Genomic DNA, 19,081 nt, shown 5'->3' on the forward strand with positions numbered 1-19,081 from the left:
TCGATCCTTGCGGTACGTGGGTGCCGCCGGGGCCGGACTCATGGGTCAGCGGGTCTCCCGCGCAGCGCCGGGTCTGAGCCGTGGTCGCCCTGGAGGACAGGGATGTGGAGACGACTTGGCCGCGGCTACCAAGTCGACTCAGTGAGACCTGGGGGCTTTCCGAGCGTTAGGGGTGGTGGCGGGGCTCCGGAGGAGCAAAGCGGTCCCCTAGTGCATGTTGGCCCGGCCGCTTCACCTTGATACGGATGCTGGAGACACCCCGGAGCACCTCCTGGGGCCGTTTGGGTAGCTTCTGCGTACCGGTGAGCTTACTCCCCCGAACCTGGCAGGTGTGAAACTTGAGCACCAGATGCTTTCCGGGACGCCTTGTTCACACGGCCGGGCTCCGCAGGCCAGGGGGAGCGAAGGTTAAGAAGAGAAAAAGGGGGAAGGCCGGGAAGTGAAGTGGGCGAGGGCAGCAGGTCGGGCGGGGTGGGCAGGGGACGCAGGTGCATGGGGCAGTGAGGCGTGGGTGGAACTCTCCCAGAGCGCGGGGTGCCCACCCAAAGACTGTGATTCATGGTAAATGTATGTATTTAGGACATCAACATGCGGGGTTATCTAATGAGAAAAGTAACTTGCATAATAGTGTGTGTTGTGATTTTTAAACAACATATGCATGGTATATAAAGGATATATATCATTTATACACACACCAAACTGGCTACTGCTGGGAGAAAAAATTCAATAGATAGATAGAGAGTCTTGTATTTGTTTACCATATGCACTTGTGTACCGCTTCGTTTTCGTTTTTGGTTTTGGTTTTGTTTTTGTTTTTTCTTGGATGAACATGTGTTACTTCTATAATAATTTCAAAAGGCAAAACCATACCCAGTGTTGGAAGTTAGGTACCTTACCCTAACCCAACTCTATAAACTACCTTTCATCTCTCTCTTTCTGGAGACTATTTTCACTTGTTTTCAAGAAAAAGATGAAAGAAGAAACCAAATGACAGGAAGAGAAATTTAAAGTCTTATGAACAAAGAGCTATATGAGTCTGAATGTCTGGGACAGGCCACCGCAGGAATGTTAGCTGTGACCCTTTGCTGCACCCTTTCCTGTGGCAGGGGTGCTCTGTGTCCAGACACCATTGGCACACAAAAAAAGCAGCAACCCCTACTGGGGGCATAGGTCACTTTCTGTGGGGGCATAATTATCATTCTTTTCTCTGGTAACCTGTGACCTTCAGTGGTGGCATCATAATAGAAGTTTGTGCCCACCTATGTTCCTGTTATATTTACCATCACACTTCTCCTGCCCGGGCATTTTTAACCCCAGGTTCGTGACACCCACTCACCCAGAGATATATGAATAGAAATCAGAGTTCTATATATCTGGACGGGGAAAAAAATTACATCTTTATTTCCAGTCACCTTTAATCTAAATTTTGCATTTCCTTTACTTATGGGTGATAAAAATTAGTACTGGTGACGTCACCAACAAAAATCATAAATCCCTTCATCTCACAGATGTTGCAGATCTTTTGAAAAAATCGTTTACGTATCACCGTGTAGAAATTATGGTAGTAAATCATTTAATGTGTTTAAAAAAAGAAAGTGCATTATTACTGCATTGCATTTTTAAATTATTTTAATAAGTATTAATTATAATTGGTCATTTTTATGTGTCCATGTATTTCAATTCATGCATTTAAAATAATTATTTTGAGAAGGGAACCAAAAGCTTTTTATCTTATGTATTTAAAATTATTGCTCTGGGGTAGAGTCCTTCCCTAGACTTCCCCAGACGCCAAAAGAGTCCATGACACAAAAAAGGTTATGGACCCTGACGCATCAGGAGTCAGTGGTGACAAGATGCATAAATACAGAGGCATGGGACACAGGCTGTGCCACTGATTCCCTGCGTGACCTTGGGACAACATGCTTTACCTCTGTTTTGACATCTATCAGATGTCTTCTGCTTCTGTGGCATCTGGTGTATTTTTCAAGCTCTTAAATTATTCTGAAATCAAGCTTAGCAGTAATCAGTCCTTACAACTGGGAAAACACTAAATGCAATTTTCCTTTGATTTAATAAGTACTTTAGTAATTTTCCAGTGACCGCTGCTTTGAATTTTTCCAGCTTGTTAAATCGCTGATTTCAATTTCCCCCTGTGGAGAAGAGTAACACCCTTGAGGATAAATCAACAAGGAATTATTAAGCGCCTTCCAGGAGGGCAGGCTACATTTCTGAAGCCTATCTTTTCCTCTCCTTATTTCCTCTGTCTGCTTCTAGCACAATAGGATTGAGCCCTCTTAGAAGAGAACACCAGTTAGTTTATCCTGCCTAATCTTTTTCTTCCCAGCTTGAAAAAGATGGCCCCTGCCCCCCCACCCCCGCCCCCGCTCCCCCAAGGGACTAGAGTTGACTTAGTGAGTGAGCTAAACCCTCTTTTGACAAGAGAAGCTTGAAAGTAACTTTGCTCCCACAGTCCTGGCTGCAGAGCAGCCGGCCTCGGTGTGAGCAAAACTGGATAGTTTTCTATCTTAAAATCCCGTGATTTAAGCTCAGACTGTCATATTTCAGTTTTAGTTGGTTACAGTTCTGACAACACTCCTATTTTCATTGTAGGTGAAAGACTAGGTTATTTAGAAATGAGGTAAGTTAGATAATAAAAAGCAAGAGGCAGGTCATTGTGGCATTTCAGAGCAGAAAGAGGCCTTCGGTATCACCTTGTGCACCCCCTTGGTCAGTCGGGAATCCCCCTGGAACGCCTGGGGTAGGTGCTGTTTCTCTGCCCCTACAGCCCCTGTGCTTCTTTCTCCATTCACAAGGCATTGGTTTCCTCGGTATCCAGCAGCCAGCAAAGCGTCCGGCACATGGGGTCAGTAAGTGTTGATACCTAAGCTCGGAGCGCATATGATTGTAATTGGATCATGGGTCCTACTAAGAGTGTCTCCACAGAGAAAGGAAGTAGACCTGAGTGGCTGCTGGAGGGACCCTGAAGCCAGCCAGTCAGCTTGGGCCGCCATGCTTCCCCTTACCACTGGTTCTCAGCACAGCAATCTGTCTCCAACCAGGCAGAAACAGGAAAGGCAACAAAAACAGGGATGGGGAAATGTCCTGGGAGCATGCAGGTAATTGAAAAATGCTATTCTTTGGAGTAATGACACTTCCCATCTGCATAGGGAAGAGAATCCTTGTATTTATTAGGCACCTATGTAGCAGGCACATACTGTCTCATTTATGTATTCATATGCATCACATAATGTATTATTTAATCCTCACAAGAACCCTGATGATGGCTTTATTTCCATTTTCCAGAGAAGAAATCAGTTAAAGAAGTTAACTGATTTTCACAGACTCATATATCTAAGAAATGGAGAGCTGAGATTTAAAGCCAGGTCTTTCTACATTAAAGCCCATAAACTTTCTTAGTTTTTTCCTATTATGAAGCAAATAATATATGAATCTTTTCTTATTATAAAAATGTAAAATGTTACCCAAATAATACACACCCATCTCCTTTTTCTATCTTTTTTTTAAAGTTTATTTATTTATTTTGAGATGGGGGAGGGGGTAGCGGGGGAGGGAGGGAAGTGCAGAGGAAGAGGGAGAGAGACTCCCAAGCAGGCTCCACGCTCAGTGCAGAGCCAGACTCGGGGCTCTACACAGGGCTGGATATGGGGATTGAATTCAACAACTGTGAGATCATGACCTGAGCTGAAATTAAGAGTTGGACACTTAACCAACTGAGCTACTCATGTGCCCCACTCATCTCCTTTTTCTGTCTTCCCCCAACCCCCTGCCCTCCCCCAAGGAACCATGTCAACAGTTTGGCCTGAATCCTTCTAAGTATTATGTTCTACATCCACACACACACCTGTATGTCCATATACTCTTACAGAGCACAACAAACAAATACGTAAATCAGGCTCAGACCTTTTCTATTACACTGTAGCTTCTTTATTAGGAAAAAAAAATCGCTAAATTACAATGAACATTTACCTTCCCCTGTTTTATTTGTCGAGGTAATAACTGTAATCACTTAACATTTATTGAGCACTTCCTTTGTGCCATTTTGCTAAAGTGGTTTATGTGGATCATTTTATTTGTCCTCACAGGTAGTACCTGGAGTCACCCTTTACTTATGAGTCATTTGATGGACAGAGAGTTGAAGTAGATTGCTCAGGGTCACACAGCTAGGAGGAGCAGAACCTAAAGCCAAACCGGGGTTCTGGCTCCAAAGCCTATGTTTCTAACCACCATGCAGATGCTTCCATTGGCGACTGACCCCTATAGAGTCAGGGCTCGATGGTAACAGCGTGGCTTGTTCTAATAAACTGAGACCATCATTTGGTCCCTACAGAAGGGCAGACGTTACAGCACACGTGTAGTGAAATGACACCTGGGACATGTTGGCCTCCCTCAGCCAATCCCAGCAGTGTCTCTAGTACTGTCACTACAACCAACACTGCTTGCGTATGTATGTAGCGTGAGTGCCTGGCACAAAACAAATGCTCTGTTTGCTCTTCTTGTTTCCCTTAGTTTATAGTTCACAGAATGCTTTCACATGCAACATTCCCCTCAATCCTTACAGCAAGCTATGAGGAGAGGATGGTATAATTACACCCATTGTAGATAGCTAAGGAACTGAGGCTCAGGTTGGTGAAGTGACTTAGGCAGTGCCTCACAGCTGGTTGGTGTTTGGTGCTGTGATGAGAACACACACGCTCTGAAGCGAAGGGTGGCTCTTCCCCTGTGCTAAACTCCTGCTCTACCTTCCCCCAGGATTGCAGGGATCTGGGGAGCATTCTGCTTCTTTATCATACAGAGTTTAGATAGGGATGAGGGTGTTCCTACTTGGAGAGTAGAGCAGTGGTGTTCAAAGTCCACCACATGCCAAGATCACGGAGAGGTTTGTTCGTTGATGCGCCATCCGTGTTCCCATTCACACATGTTAATCCAAGCTGTCTACAAAAAGGGGACCATGCCTCTAAGAGTTAAAAATGGCAAAGTAAGATTTGGCAGTAGATGGTGATAATCAACTGTCCTGGAGTTGGAAAGGTCACCTGAGTGCCGGCTCGTGGAGGCCCGAACATCTTCTACGGCATCCATGGTAAATCGTCACCCTCACTTTCTCTTTGTCCTTTCTTCTTGTCATGCTGAATATCCCCACTGTGTTTTTCATAAAAGAGGGTCTGAAGACTCTTCACCACTCTGTTCATACTCCCCTAAATGTGGTCCAGTCTGGATATTTTACCTTTTGCACAGTGAGGTCCAACCCTCCAGGTGAGGTCTGCCAGCTAAGAGGAGAGATGTGCTATCATCTCCATTCCCACAATTATCTTATTAGTGGAATCTAGAATCACGGCTTTTACTTTTTGAGAATCCATATTTGACTCCCTGTTGGCTAAAAATAGATTTTATTGGGGCGCCTGGGTGGCATAGTCGGTTAAGCGTCCGACTTCAGCCAGGTCACAATCTTGCGGTCCGTGAGTTCGAGCCCCGCGTCAGGCTCTGGGCTGATGGCTCAGAGCCTGGAGCCTGTTTCTGATTCTGTGTCTCCCTCTCTCTCTGCCCCTCCCCCGTTCATGCTCTGTCTCTCTCTGTCCCAAAAATAAATAAACGTTGAAAAAAAAATTTTTTTTTAAATAGATTTTATTTGCACAAGTACTTAAACCTATACTGTGCCTGGTTCTGGACAATTAGGAAGAGTTGGTTATAAAAGCAGTAGTGAGGGTTCTGGGGTAAAATGACCTTGTAACAGGGGGCTTTGAAACAGCTAGGGAGAAAAAGGCTGAAAGGTATTGTTCTTACCCTGTCCTTTCTTCTGCCACATTTTCTTCCCTTACCCAAAGGAAGACTCAGAAAAACCTAAAAATGAGGAAGTGAATTTCCTAAAACCCGGGTCAAGAAGAACTGACATCCCAAATTCTTGGCAGGACATGTGATGCCCAATAGCCCTCTTATCAGGTATTGGCCCTTAGGGCCCTTTCTCTTTCCTGTCTCAGGAACTCGAACATGACCAGGAAGATCTTCACAAATAGCAGGGAGCGGTGGAGACAGCAGAATGTCAACAGCGCCTTTGCCAAGCTGAGGAAGCTCATTCCCACTCACCCTCCGGACAAAAAGCTGAGCAAAAATGAAACCCTTCGCCTGGCAATGAGGTATATCAACTTCTTGGTCAAGGTCTTGGGGGAGCAAACCCTGCAGCAAACGGGAGTGACCGCTCAGGGAAACATTCTGGGACTCTTTCCCCAAGGATCCCACCTGCCGGACAGGACTCTGCTCGGTGACTACCAGGTTCCTTCACTTGACCCAAGCCACCACATTGCATAGTGGGGCTCTGGCTGTCATCACCCAGCGGGGCACTTGCTCAGAAACCACTGGCTGAGTGACCGCCTTTTGCATGTTCCAGAGTCAACTTGATGAATAAATTTGGGAGGCATGAATTTAAGCCTCATAGGAGGTAGCTTGGGGCCAGCTGCAGGGAGCCAAAAAGAGGCCATGAGGAGTGTGGCTTTGGAGTCTGTCACCCCCAGGGTGGGGGCGGGGGCGGGGGGGGGGTGGTGGGACACTTCAGGCGAAGCAGCCTGCCTCTATTTCATTTATCCAGGATCTGCATAATGTTTGGAACAGAAAAGCATCGGTTAAAAACAGGTTGGAAAATCACTGTTTTACTCAATATGTTTTCAATTACAAGGAAGAAGTTTTTCCATAACAGATCTCAGGCCGATGAATAAAAAATGCTTCCCTCAGAACATATTTTAAAGTTAGTTTTGAGAAATGAAGTCTGTTTGATGGAGGGTGAACAAAATAAGGTTGATGAATGTGAAGACCGCCCTCACAGAAACGAACTTGGAGACTTGTGGGAAACTCTGGAGAAGAGATCCTCCTGACATGTGAGGCTTACAGGAACACAGCAGATACATGTGGAAGAGCTCTGCATCCTTTATCTCTATGGAAATGTGAGGTGTTGCTCGCATTGAGCCATTTATATATGTGTTATCTCTAAAGCCAAATGGTGGATTATATCTGTGAGTGGAAAGGACTGGATAATTTGTGATTTAGAGTTCATAGTTTTCTTTTGAAAAATAGTTAGCTATAATAGGTTACCTGCCCCCTTAGTTTCACATGTCAGGCATTAAAACTTTTAATGTAGCCTGAGTTCCTGCTGATTTAAGACCTGTGAAATTCAAACATAATTATGAAAATCCAAACATTGCCATTTAACAACTCATTTAACAGAGAGCTTAGTTTAAACAAAAGATCTAGGGTAGACAATAGGAATGTAATACCAGATTTTAGTGAATTAATGAATTTGTAATTTGTCTTCCTTGCTGTGGAGCGTTAGCTCAATCTTATGCTGGGAGGGGTGGGACCCCCTAGTCAATGAAACGGCATGGATCTGACAGAACTACTCATAAGCATGTGCCACCCTGATGATTGGATTCAAAGACGGATTCAAAAATGAATCCCATAGCTGAGCCCAGAATACAAATAATGTCATTTGATTGTCTCTGGGACATTTTATTCCCCTAAAGTTCTTGACGGTACGTTGGTTTTAAAACATTCTGAACCACAGGTAGGAAATTGCTGGATTTGCGATTACAGATTTCCAGTGTACACACAATAGGGGGATTTAAATTTCCTCTTACTCTAGAAAGAAGATATTTGATTTATGGGAGGTTGAAAAGGTTTAGTTTGGTGATCAGAAGAAAGCTAGGTGAGGCTCCCCCCAAATCTCATTCCCCACAAATAGCAAGGTCATAATATCATTAACCTCTACCCAGCACTCACGCTCATAGTCCAGTGCATTTATCAGAAGCAATATGTTTTCCTTCTAGGTTCTTTCTTTCAACTGCATTCCATAAACTTCCCTATGGATCCAGAATAGTACAGGGAAACACATATGCACAGAGACTAGGCTATTTTCCCTGAATGTGCATTTCTCTCTCATGAGGTTATGTGGGCTTAAATGTGTCAAATTACCAACTGATAGTATATCTCAAAGCTGCGATGACAGTTGTCAACTGAACAACATTACTTATTCTCTCATCTGGCATTAAATCAAAATAACAATTTTGACAATATTTTTTTATTAGCTTCATTGTGACATGTTGCCCAGGAAAGTACAGAAGACTTCTTTGCCTGAATGCAGGATTTTATTGGTCTTCTCAGAATGAGTGCACTTTTCTGCTGTTGGGGCCATGTCTGTGTGTACAGAAGGCCTTCTCACTGAAATGTAAGAGAGTGCTCCTGAAAAGTCATGAGGAGATTGAGTTATCATTAAACTATATGAGGGGGGTAATGATTTAAAGAAACTCTGCAGGAAATTCCATTGAAAAATGAATAAACACTTAAAATATTACTTGGTGTAATTCACCTCTTAAATTATGTTGCAAGCTTAGATTTTGGTCTATCAGGTTATGCTGGATTAAAGTGACTGTCAAAAGGAATTGTAGGTACACATGGATCAAAATGTTTGGCAAGGTATCCATGAGGCCAGATGCTAATTGAAAAACTACTCTGTGGTCTTCCTTGCTGTCTTAGGCTCAAGGCTTGGTGATTGCAGTAGTAAGAATTTATGGTTAAAACACATTACAGTTCACTGATGGTACATTTTTTTATGGATCATTTGAACGCAACAGAAAAAGTTTAGACAGATTATATCATCTATGCTACTCTGTTACTTGGAAAAAATGTTTGGTCTGCTATGGATACCACTGGAAACTTTTGGAAACCAGGCATAAACGGGGCCATTGATTTATAGAGATTGTTAGATTGGCTAGTTTTACTCCTCATTTTACAGGGCACAAAACAGGTCCAGAGACTTGTGAAGTGACTTTCCAGAGATCCCATGGACAATTAGTGGAAAGCTGGGACACAGTGCCTGATTTCCTGGCCCTGTGTACGACCTTTCTACAGCCCTGTTCAGCCACTACGTTTTTTAGGATTGAAAATGGATAAGCACCTTATTGTTATGCTCATCTCTTTTCAACAGTGTTCAGTAATCTTCTTCATATGCCTTTTTATTCAAATTAAATTATTATGCTTTATAGAATGTGATTAGATGTATTAACCAAAGATTTTTTTGTTGATGTGTTTTATGAGTTTTTAACCATTGAATTTGCTATTTAACTATTAATTTATTGCGAATAAATTATTAAAAAAAACTGTTCTTTAAAAAAAAGAATTTAATAAATTTACTAAGCACATCGACCTGTTCTCTCTCTCCATCCTCATAGTCACTGTTCTGGCTTTGACACCCCCCCACCCCCCACCCCCCGCACCATTGTTTTTAGTCTAGAAAAAATCTAGCATCCCCTGCTTAGTCTTTCTCTCTCTCGCTCTCGCTCTCGCTCTCGCTCTCTCTCTTTTTCTCTGTCTCCCTCTGGCTCTCTTTACTTCACCTTTCACACAGCTCCCCCATTGTCCTTCTCAAATCACAGCGGTGGTCAGATCACTCCCCAGTTATCAAACCTTCAGTGTCTTGTCCACCAGACTGAGACATATGCCTTACCCCAGTAAACCAGGCACTCTGCAACCTGGTCCTTCCTTGTACTTTCCACAGTCCCCTAACTATATTGTACATGCCAATGAAACTACTTCACTTGATGGTCCCCAAACATGTCCCACTTCTTAATACCTCTGACTTTTCTCTTGTGACTCCACTTGCACACATGAATGTTCCCATTCTCTCTTGTTCTTTTTTCTTAAGTTTATTTATTTTTTTGAGAGAGATAGAGACAGCACGAGTGGGGGAGGGGAAGAGAGACAGGGAGAGAGAGAACCCCAAACAGACTCTGCAGTGCAGATCCCGATGTGGGGCTCGAACTCACAAAACCATGAGATCATGACCTGAGCTGAAACCAAGAGTTGGACGCTTAACCGGCTGAGCCACCCTGGCACCCCCCATTTTCTCTTGTTCTACTTGTCCCTCCACCCGCACCAAATTCCACTCACTAAAATCCTTCATGACTGATCTTAAACACCACTCCTTCACAAAGCCTGCCTCCTTGTAAACACCATCTCTTACATGAAGTCCTCCTAGATTTCCACCATTTAATCTGATCTCTCCTTTCTTAGAATCCCCTTTTGTGCTTCATGACCCTTATTTCCTCTAGTCAGTGTTACAGACATCTGTGTATATGCTGTCCCCCTTCCCAAGTAAGCTAAGATCTTGAGGAGAAGGATAGTTTCTAATATTTACTCCTCATAACAGCCCTGCAAGAGACTTCACTTTCAAAATGAGAAAACTGTAATCAGGACTGCCTCTGTTAAGAATATTCCCCTAGCCTCCCCTAAAAGACAACATTGAAATGAAACTTGATCAGACTGAATTTTCCTGAGAAACCCAAAGTCTAATGCCCTTCTTCAATGTTTGTTTCTCATCATTTCTATTCAATATACCCCTTGTAACACCTGTCTGAGGAACTTTCACCACCTAAGAATGGCTTGAGATGGCCGAAATATGTGTAAGTTATGCACAACCGGCTTTGTCCTTAAGAAGGCAAAAGATGAAAAGGGTCCGGGAGAATGGACAGCTTAACTGCTGACCCACAGGTCAAAGGTTGGTTAAAAGTCACATCCTTAAATAAAAAGGTCAGAGATAAGGAGGGAATCTAAAAGTCCAATGGCAATGCAAAGCAAGGGATTTAAAATGGCAGGTGTTAGAAAGTAACACCAAGGAATGAATGCACTCAAGGGATTGCAGGAGGCCAGGAGCACAGTCTCCTAAAACACTGTCACTTCTGTGGCCATTACGTTTCCCATAAAGAGGGAAACTTTGTCTTTTATCTTCTCTTTCTTGCCAAAGACCTATCACAAAGAGATCTTAAAGAGCACTAGATTTTAACAAAATAGACATAAATTTATTTAGGTTTGTAATCTACCAAATAAATTTACTCTAAGAATTTAATTTCCAGAGCTCACGAATTGCTGGTAGTCAAGTAAAGCAAGCTGTTGAATTGTGTTATCTGGAAAAATCTGAAAAAACAGGATTATTATCCAATATGTTCATACACTTGGACCTAAGTAATTATCCTTCTGGGGACCTGTCACAAAGAATTAATCAGAATCATGGCCAAAGAAGTATGTACATGGATCTCTATGTCAGAATTTTACGAAGTACATAAAATGATAATAAGAGTACGAGCTAAGTCTTGCTGAGTGCTTACTATATTCCAGGCACTGTGCCAAGAGCTTCCAATGTATCAGCTCACCTGTCTTCATAGCGATGTTGTATTGTTAACATTATATTAATTACATGTGTCATTCTCACTTCCCAGCTGAGGAAACTGAAGTTTAGGAAATTACTTATCTTGTTCCAGTTTTCTCTGCAGAGTGAGAATTTGACCCTCAGTCATTTTTACTCAGAATTACTGCTTTTCATGGACAGACTTTTTTTTTTTTTTTTTTTGCGTCAGAATTCTTACTTCATTTTTATTTTTAAATTTTAAAAATGTATAGGGGCACCTGGGCGCCTCAGTCAGTTAAGCGTCCGACTTCAGCTCAGGTCTTGATCTTGTGGTTCGTGAGTTCCAGCCCGGCATGGGGCTGTATGGTGACAGCTCAGAGCCTGGAGCCTACTTCGGATTCTGTCTCCCTCTGTCTCTGCCCCTCCCCCACTCACGCTCCGTCTCTGTCTCTCTCTCTCAAAAAGAAATAAACATTAACAATTTTTTAATTTATTATTATTTTATTGAAGTATAGTTGACACACAATGCTACATTAGTTTCAGGTGTAGGAATTCCTAAATTTTTAAAATCCTGACCACCATAATGGAACATCGTGGACCAGGAATATTACCCAATAACACTACTGGGTAATCAAACACAACCCCAAAAAATGAAGGGTCCTGTTTAGAAGCACCAAGCTGGGGATAATATTATGATAAGACTCCACGAGGACACTGTCCTGCAGAAGCAGGCTGGGGTGTTCGCCTGCAGGAGAAACTATTTGTTCCTCTGTTTGGATTTGCTTCCCACCTCTTCCTCCACCTGGGCTTAAGCATGCCGATGGTTCAGGGCATTGCTCCTTGTGTGTGTGTGTGTGTGTGTGTGTGTGTGTGTGTGTGTATTTGCTCATGCACAAGGTAGGAAATCTGCTCCTCCACATCTCCTACCTGTCCTCCGTCTGGTTTTAGCTCCTCTGGAATTGAGGAAGAAGGAGGGTCTAAGGAAATGGACAGTGTTTTTCTTCACTGGTTTGGGTTGCATTCTTTTCCTATATTCCATTTAGACTGTTTGTATCAATTCTTCTTAACTGGTGATAGAAGCCCCAGGTTTAGAAACACTGTGGAACAGCAGAGAATTAAATCTCTCGGATTCATCAAGACTCTATCTTGCACGTAATCTTATGGCCACCGTGGCCCTTTTCCCCCAGTCTGGGAGAAGTGGAGTGCTGTGCTGAATATTTTGCATTGGCTCCAGTAGTCAAATCACTTCAGTCTATTTTTTGTATCTTTCACTAAATAAACCAAGATTTAATTTTACCTTATGGTGTGTGTATGTGTGTGTGTGCGCGTAAGGATATGTGTACACGTTCCTCTTCCCACCAACCAGCAGAACACATGAGAGCGTACAATTATGTCAACAGTTGGTAAGCATCAATCCCATTGCACCCCATACAGGCAGTGCACAAAGAATGGATTTTGAAGGATTTAAAAAATGCAACAACAGTGACCGGCAAATATGTGGAAGGGGATGAGCTAATCAGTTACATGAGACTATTGGGTCTCTAAGAGAAGTTTTCAGGGAGAGGTTGTCATATTAGTGACGTCTTTCAGTCTTCCCTTCAACGCCTTTCAGTTTGGACCAATGGGTAACCAGATAAAGCTAAAGGTGAGGATCTGAGGTGCCTGGGTGGCTCAGTTGGCTAAGCATCTAACTCTAGATTTTGACTCAGGTCATGATCTCATGGTTTGTGAATTCGAGCCCCACAATGGGTTCTTCACTGATAAAGTCTGCTTGGGATTCTCTCTCTCCCTCTATCTCTGTCCCTTTCCCACTCATGCTCTCTCTCTCTCTCTTTCTCAAAATAAATAAATAAAATTAAAGAAAAAGGTGAGGATCTGTTGGCCTGAGATCCAATTTCTTGGTGTCTCTTTAACACTCTACCCAAGGAAGTAGAGGTCATTGATCACAAGATCTATGTGATCAAAGAGATCACAAAATGAGCCAAATCCCATAAGGAGAAGCCTGGGGTTAAGAACTGTAACCAGGTGTCCTGGGAGGTCCTCAGGCTTCTCACATGGTATTGTACTATTCTGGATGGGGCAGGCCCCAGAGATGCCCCTCCTCCATGCCTGCTAGACATTCTGGGCAAAAACTGGATACCTGTTTAGCTTCCCAACAGTACGTGAGAGGAGAGCCCTAGATGTTCTCTGAGCTCGCTCTCCCTGCATGACTAGATTTATGCAATCAAGTAAACGAACAAGAAAATGTAGCATTTGCCAAATTGGGATCTGAATCTTCTAAAAAGCTTTCACCTTGGAGCCCTAATTTGGGCAAACATCGTAAAATATTTTGGAGTAAAAATGAGTTTTCAGAAGGTAGTCACGTACATAGTTGAAAAGAAAACTTTCTAAGCAAAACTTTAAAAATACAAAATTCTCAAGGCATAAACATCTTTTTATTAAGTACTTCTGTTTAAAGAATAAATGTGTGTTATCTGGTCAGATAAAATGTTAGGCTAAAGTGTAAAAAAGTGAAAAAGCTTTACACTTTTTCATGTGTGGCTACAGCATACTAAAATAAAATGGTCTCAATTCACTTGCCATATTTTTATAAATTGACAAAGTGTCTTAAAATTTATAGTTTTTGTATTTTAGAAGTAATGTTTCTAAAGATAGGGTTGAGATAATGGGGGGGGGGAGATAATAATACACCTAGGAAACAGTAATCAAAATGTCACTTTCCAAGGCTATTTTTTAAAATAGGTTCCATGCCTAATGTGGAGCTTGAACTCACCACTCTGAGATTAAGAGTCGCATGCTCTATCAACGGAGCAAACCAGGTGCCCCACCAAGGCTATGTTTTAAAGAAAAAAAAAAATGTGAGTGGGGTTAGTAAGAGCAGTATTTTTTCTTTTAAAAATATTAAGCTCTGTGAAAGACAATGTCAAGAGAATGAGAAGACAAGCCACAGATTGGAGAAAAAATATTTCCAAAAGGATTGTTATCCAAAATACTCAAAGAACTCAATAAGAAGAAAATGAAAAACCCAATTAAAAAATGGGCCAAAGACCTGAACAGCCACCTCACCAAAGAAGATATACAGATGGCAATTAAGCATATGGAAAAATGCCCCATGTCTTATGTCATCAGGGACACGTGAATTCAAACAATGGTATTCAAACAATACCTTTACACACCGACTAGAACAGCTGAAATCCTGAGCACTGACAACACCAAATGGTGGAGGGCATAGGGAGTAACACACTGCTGGTGGAAATGCAAAACAGTACAGCCGCTTTGGATGAAGGTTTGGCAGTTTCTTTCTTTCTTTTTCTTTCTTTCTTTCTTTCTTTCTTTCTTTCTTTCTTTTAAATTTTTTTTTATTTTTTCTATTTTTGTTTTTATTTTTGTTTTTGAGAGGGAGAGAGAGAGAGAGAGTGTGTGTGTGTGTGTGTGTGAGAGAGAGAGAGAGAGAGAGAAAGATCCCAGGCAGGCCCTGTGTGACAGCACAGCACAAGATGTGGGGCTTGATCCCATGAACCATGAGATTATGACCTGAGCCGAAATCAAGAGTCAGATGACTCAGCCACTGAGTCAACTGACTGAGCCACTCAGGTGCCTCTGGCAGTTTCTTATAAAACTAAACATGTCCTCCCATACAATCCAACAATTGCTCCCCTCAGTATTTACCCAAAGGAGTTGAAAACTTATGTCCACACACATACCGTCACATGGATGTTGATAGCAGCTTTATCCATAACTGCCAAAACTTGGAAGCAACCAAGATATCCTTTGGTAGATGAATGGATAAATAAGCTGTGGTACATCTAGACAATGTAATATTATTCAGCACTAAAAGGAGATGAGCTATCGGGCCATGAAAAGACATAGAGGAATCTTAAATGCATTTCACAAAGTGGAATAAGCCAATCTAAAAAGGCTGCCTACTGTATGATTCCAACTACATGATATTCTGGAGACATGACATGGAGAGAGTGAAAAGATCAGTGGTTGCCAGAGTGGGAGGGGGAAGAATGAATAGGGAGAGTACAAGAGGATTTTTAGGACAGTGAAATTATTCTGTATGATATTATAATGATGGATCCATGTTGTCATACATTTTTTTCCCTCCAGCAATCCAACATGTAACATTAACAAAAACTAGATTTTTAAAATCAGTGACATTTATTTGTATGAGTTTAACTATGTAATATCTCGTGATAATCAATGACAACAAAAAAGCTGTTTTAGTGAATCTAAAATTAGAATTTTTTAAAATTCCAGCATAGTTAACATACGGTGTTAAATTTCAGGTGGATAATATAGTGAAACAACAATTCTGCACATTACTCAGTGTTCATCATAAGCATACTCTCAATCCCTTTCACCTAAGCAAGTATCCTCCTATTCTTCCATCCTCCATATGGCATTATAGATTTATCAAAACCCTTAGAATGTACAACACCAAGAGCGAACCGCTATCTTTTAACTAATGTATCTGTATCTTTGTGCAAATGCAACTATATATTCTCATTTCCTTCTTTTTTCCCCTCATTTCCTTCTTATACCACTTTGCTTTCCTTCTTAACACTATATGCTAGAGATCCTCTAATACCACAGAGAACTTTTTATTCTTGTTAACATCTGCATGTATTGTATCATATGGATGTACCTTAGTTACTGTGGGACACTTGGGTTTTTTCCAGTCTTTGGCTGATACTAACAATGCTGCGATGAATAGCCTTCACCACACAAGATTTCCCAAGTTTGTAGATAACCTGTAGGATAAGAGCACTCTTAGTAGCACTGTGTGGGCATTGTCGTTTACACAAAGAGTCACCTACAGAGCATGTTGACAATTGTTGGGATACATGCCAATCTGATAGGTGCAAATGTTATCTGGATGCAGATGTAATTTACATTTTTATTTTCATGAGGGAGGCTGACATCATATGCTTATAAGTCATTTGTGTTTCTGTGGACCGTCTATAGATATTTTTAGCCCTTTTTTCTGTTGGGTTGTTGGGCTTTTTCTTTCCAATTTCTAAAAGCTCTTTATATATGAAGGAGATCAACACTTTTTCTGGGATGTGAGTAACAAATATTACCCCCCAATTTTTTCATTTGTCTTATGACCTTTTTATGATGTTCATTTGCCATGTATAGGAATTTGATTTTTATGCCATACAGTTTATCTGTTTTATGCTTCTAGATTTTGAGTCAGAGTTAGACTTCCTCCACTCTGAGGTTTTTGTCCTTTTGAATTCACTTTAAAATCTTGCTGTGAGGCCCCATCTTTGAGGTTCTGGAGGCAAGAAATGGTGGGGTACAGGGGTTGCTGAATATTTCCTCCCCTTTAATAAAAAAGACTTATTAAGACATTGAAGATTACATATTTGAAATAAATTGAAATAGACAAAATTTCTCCCTCACCAAATTCTAAATTTGGCTCTAATAAAGAGAAGTTTCAAAAACTTGCTCCCTGGAACTCTGACACAAGAAAGTGGGGGGACCTAGGGCACTAGGTCTGAGATAGATCAGCACACTCTATCCTAACCTGGCAGAGCTAAGAGGACACACGCTCCTGGACAGGAGGAGAAAGAAACATCCAAAAGGCAAAACAAAAAGAAAAGGAAGGAAAAAACAAAACAAAACAAGAAATTAAAGTTCAGAAGAACAATTTTCTCAAATATTGGATTTCTGGAAAGGGACAGCTGGGCAAAGGCAGGATTGAAGTCTCCCACTACCGTCCAGTATCTTCAGTGTTACTGGCCGCCAGCAAAGCTGTGATCATGAAGAAGGGCTGATAGGAGCTGTGGTTGTGGAGGAAGGGGCAGGGTGGGTGGGTGGGGATCAGTACCTTGACCTCTTTTTCTCCTGCTCCCCTCTGTTCTGCTTCTGCCTTCCATTTGTGAACTCAACCAGAAGCCCAAGAAGAGGAGGGAGGCCGGAGTGATGGAAGCAGAGGTCATAGAGATCTATCTCCCAGGGCATAGAGGAAGACAGTTTTCACTGCCCCGCAAATAAGGACCAGGTAACCCATTGTAATAAAAGATTTTTTGATATCTATTGAAATTGATATGGGGTATATAATATTAATATATTTCCTTGCACTGTTTGGATAAATCTTTACTTGATCATGATGTAATTAGCATGATATAATTGTATATACAGTAAAACCTTGGATTGCACGTAACTTGTTCTGTGGGTGCTCTGCAAGACGAGCCAACATTTCTAATATACTTTAACTTGACAAATGAGCTATGTCTTGCAATATGACTAGTGCATGATGCTGAATGTCCCATGATCACAACTGAGCCAATGGTTTCTTTCTCTCTCTCTCTTTCTTTCTGTCTCTCGCTGTAGGATTGTGGGTGATCTTCAATGCAATATCACATTTCTGTGAAATCCTCAAAAAGAAGCAACAGCAAGGGTCATTGGATAGGTTCCTTGTTAAAGTTGCATGAAAAGAAAAAGATTCCACTGAGTCAATGGATAGCAGTGATTCCATTAATGATAGTGAAAGTCATCTTACACGATAGCCCTCCACTCTCTTGTCTCCCTCACACCAGCCACAAAGGTTTTCAAAGGTAAATGCACATTAATTTGTTTAGTTTTCTTTATATTTTGTATTTTCTTTATTATTTTGTGTTATATTACAGTATTGTAACCATTTTTATATAGATATTTTTGGGTTGTAGAATGAATGATCTGAGTTTCCATTATTTCCTATGGGGAAATTCACTTTGATATACAAGTGCTTTGGATTACAAGCATGTTTCTGGAACGAATTATGCTCACAAACCAAGGTTTTACTGTAATTTCATATACTGTCAAATTATGTTCCCAATCTATCTCTTGACCATGATGTAAAATATCCCTGAAAAAGTCAGACTTACAAAAGGTACCTTTACTAAAATCTACCTGGGAAGGCAGAGTGTCTTGTCTGACTAAGGACACCTTGTGCCACTCACCACTTCCTTTTAATGCACCCGACCACTCTATGTAAGAGATGTATGAAATGCAGTTTCAACCCACAGCCTAAGGGAGAAATGGGCTGTCAGAGTTAATGAGCTTCTCAGGCCTTCCCCTGATCACCTTTTCACCCTCCTCTCTACATATCAGGCCTCCAGACCCTCATCTCACACGCAGGGTGTTGTGCAGTCTCACGTTGCCATCTAGCAGATAGAAATTATTTTCCTACCTGCCCCCAGACTAAAACTTCCCCCTAGGCTCCAGAGCTTCTGAAAACAACCTTCCAGTGTCTCCTTCATCCTCTCTGAGAGACTGAATGACTCTAGGCTCCAAGAGGAAAGATGTTCCATCTCAGAAATTGAAAAGAAAAGATGTACTGGCCAAAAGATGGGGGGAGACAAAGCAGAGAAAAATCAGCACTTGGGACTAGTCGGCTCTTTGCACTGTGTTTGAATATCCTGATACACCTACTTAGGCATACAGCCTAAACACACCCGATTATGGCAAGGTGGGGTTGGGGAAGGAAAGTATAAACACCTCAAGGAAGGGTCATTAAAATCCATCAGGGCCTATTTTGTGCCAGGCGTTTTATAAATGCCATCTCTGATGCTTTTAATAACCATCTAATGGCAGTATTTGCTCCAGTTTACAGTTGGAGGAATTGTGGCTTAAAAGAGTCTAAGAGACAAACTTGAGATCACACAGCAAGTTCCTGCACACGTGGAGTCCCTTTCTTAGTTGTCAAAATAATTAAAATTTCAACTCTACCCATAAACCACCTATAGCAGAGAAAGGGGCGCTCATTCAAAAAGTTTTCTGACTTCACTTGTTATAACAAGTTGATGGTTGAGTTTTTCTTTTGTGGCTTCTAAGCACATACTACCCCAAAGCCTAAAACAACTACCACCACCTAGCTTTTCCCCCCCTTCTTTCCCAGAAATAAAG

General features: G+C 41.7%; 2 protein-coding genes across 4 annotated transcripts in view; both read left to right on the top strand.

Moving 5' to 3' along the window:
• Positions 1 to 8,353, top strand: part of FKTN (fukutin) — a 99,245-nt gene extending 90,892 nt beyond the window's left edge. The window contains exons 13-14 of one of the 3 annotated variants that reach the window (XM_045042584.1): positions 5,970 to 6,149; positions 6,599 to 8,353. The gene's annotated coding sequence lies outside the window, so the exon portion shown is untranslated. The remainder of the gene's footprint in view (positions 1 to 5,969; positions 6,150 to 6,598) is intronic. The other 2 variants (XM_045042585.1, XM_011288523.4) reach the window with 2 other exon arrangements.
• TAL2 (TAL bHLH transcription factor 2) lies at positions 22 to 6,528 on the top strand. Its single transcript, XM_045042589.1, has 2 exons — positions 22 to 141; positions 5,970 to 6,528. Exons 1-2 carry the CDS (start codon positions 41 to 43, stop codon positions 6,319 to 6,321), a joined length of 453 nt encoding a protein of 150 aa, XP_044898524.1. The 5' UTR covers positions 22 to 40; the 3' UTR covers positions 6,322 to 6,528.
• Positions 8,354 to 19,081: the final 10,728 nt, after the last annotated feature.

Source organism: Felis catus, chromosome D4 (genome assembly GCF_018350175.1).
Source record: "Felis catus isolate Fca126 chromosome D4, F.catus_Fca126_mat1.0, whole genome shotgun sequence".
Lineage (NCBI taxonomy): Eukaryota > Metazoa > Chordata > Mammalia > Carnivora > Felidae > Felis > Felis catus.

What these genes read in the sequence shown, in the direction of transcription:
- TAL2 (XM_045042589.1), top strand. Translation starts at nt 41, where the DNA reads ATGGGTCAGCGGGTCTCCCGCGCAGCGCCGGGTCTGAGCCGTGGTCGC. An exon ending in GCGGCTACCAAGTCGACTCA is followed by an intron (nt 142 to 5,969) that starts GTGAGACCTGGG and finishes ATTGGCCCTTAG; the next exon opens with GGCCCTTTCTCTTTCCTGTC.